General features: G+C 56.4%; 1 protein-coding gene across 2 annotated transcripts in view; it reads right to left on the bottom strand.

Moving 5' to 3' along the window:
* Positions 1-1,373, bottom strand: part of LOC105547209 (myocyte-specific enhancer factor 2B-like) — a 36,808-nt gene that overhangs the window by 11,591 nt on the left and 23,844 nt on the right. For both annotated transcript variants that reach the window (XM_011990716.1, XM_011990721.1), the window contains one exon: positions 176-258. In XM_011990716.1, coding sequence (XP_011846106.1) covers positions 176-258 — 83 coding nt within the window. The remainder of the gene's footprint in view (positions 1-175; positions 259-1,373) is intronic.

The raw sequence follows: 1,373 nt of genomic DNA on the forward strand, positions 1-1,373 counted from the left end.
AGCGTAAAAAAAAAAAAAAAAAAAAAAGAAAAGAAAGAAATGCTGACACAGCATCAGGACTCCTCATGCCTCCTCATTCCCCTGCAGTTCAATTGGTCAGGTCAGCCCCTTGCCTAGGCCACGCCCCCTGCTAGGAATGTCTTTCCCAACCACTGTTCCACCCGGTGGAACTCACCTGCCGATTCCTTTGGTCCAGGATGCGGGAGATCTGGATTTTTTTCCTCCCCATCGTCCCAGGCTGCGTGGAGTGATCTCTGTCTAGGAGGAGAAGAGGGAGAGGACAGAGTGAGTGGGTGGAGAGTGGGGAGGGGTACCCCAGCCTCACGCCTCTCCTCTACCTGCCCCTGCCAGTCACCGAGGGGAAGAGGATGGGGAAAATCAAGGCAGGCTGGGTCACTGTCGCAGACTCCGCCCCCGGCCAGCCCGAGAATGCAGTAGAGGCTCAATAAACATGTTTAGACCAAATGGGGCATGGTGGCTCACGCCTGTGATCCCTAGCATTTTGGGAGGCCAAGGCGGGAGGATCACTTGAGCCCAGGAGTTTGAGGCCAGCCTGGGCAACATGTTGAAACCCTGGCTCTACAAAAAATGCAAAAATTAGCCAGGCATGGTGGCACACGTCTGTAGTCCCAGCTACTCTGGTGGCTGAAGTAGGAGGATCACTTGAGCTGGGGAGGTTGAGGCTGCTGTAGCAGGAGGATGCAGGCACACTCTGGAAAGGCCTCCAGCTCGGAGTCCTTGGGCCAGGATGTGGGCCTGGCATCCACTTGGTGACTTGGAAGAACTCCTGTACCCCACTCAAGGAGATGTGAGATTGCCCTGGTAGGGGTCCCAGAAGGAGGAGACTGCTGGACTATGTTGGGGTCCAGGCCTTCCCCAGAGACCCCCACGCGAGGTTCCTGGGAACAATCAAATCACGTGGCCTGTCCTGCAGCCACTGCCCGCTGTACAGACATCCCCTGACACCCCAGGGGACGTCCCCGCTCCGCCAACTGTGTGACCACACTCCACCTCCCAGCCTCTACCATGTCACAGGTGACTGAGGCTGCAGGCAAGGGGCCTCTCCAGGGTCACGTGGACCTGCACTCGGGCCTGGCCTTCCCTCTGACCCTTAGGGCAGCCCTCAGCACAGAAGGCCCTTTCCCCAGGCCTTAGTTTGCTCTTCTGTGAATGGGCTGGTATGAAATGCTGAGCACCCACCACCAGGCTTGGCAACAAGTTATCAAGAAATCCAGATCAGGCCAGGCACAGTGGCTCACGCCTGTAATCCCAGCACTTTGGGAGGCCCAGGCAGGCAGATCACTTGAGATCAGGAGTTCAAGACCAGCCTGGCCAACATGCCAAAACCCTGTCTCTATTTTTTTTTTTTTTTT

The sequence above is a fragment of the Mandrillus leucophaeus genome, unplaced genomic scaffold (genome assembly GCF_000951045.1).
Source record: "Mandrillus leucophaeus isolate KB7577 unplaced genomic scaffold, Mleu.le_1.0 Scaffold11, whole genome shotgun sequence".
Lineage (NCBI taxonomy): Eukaryota > Metazoa > Chordata > Mammalia > Primates > Cercopithecidae > Mandrillus > Mandrillus leucophaeus.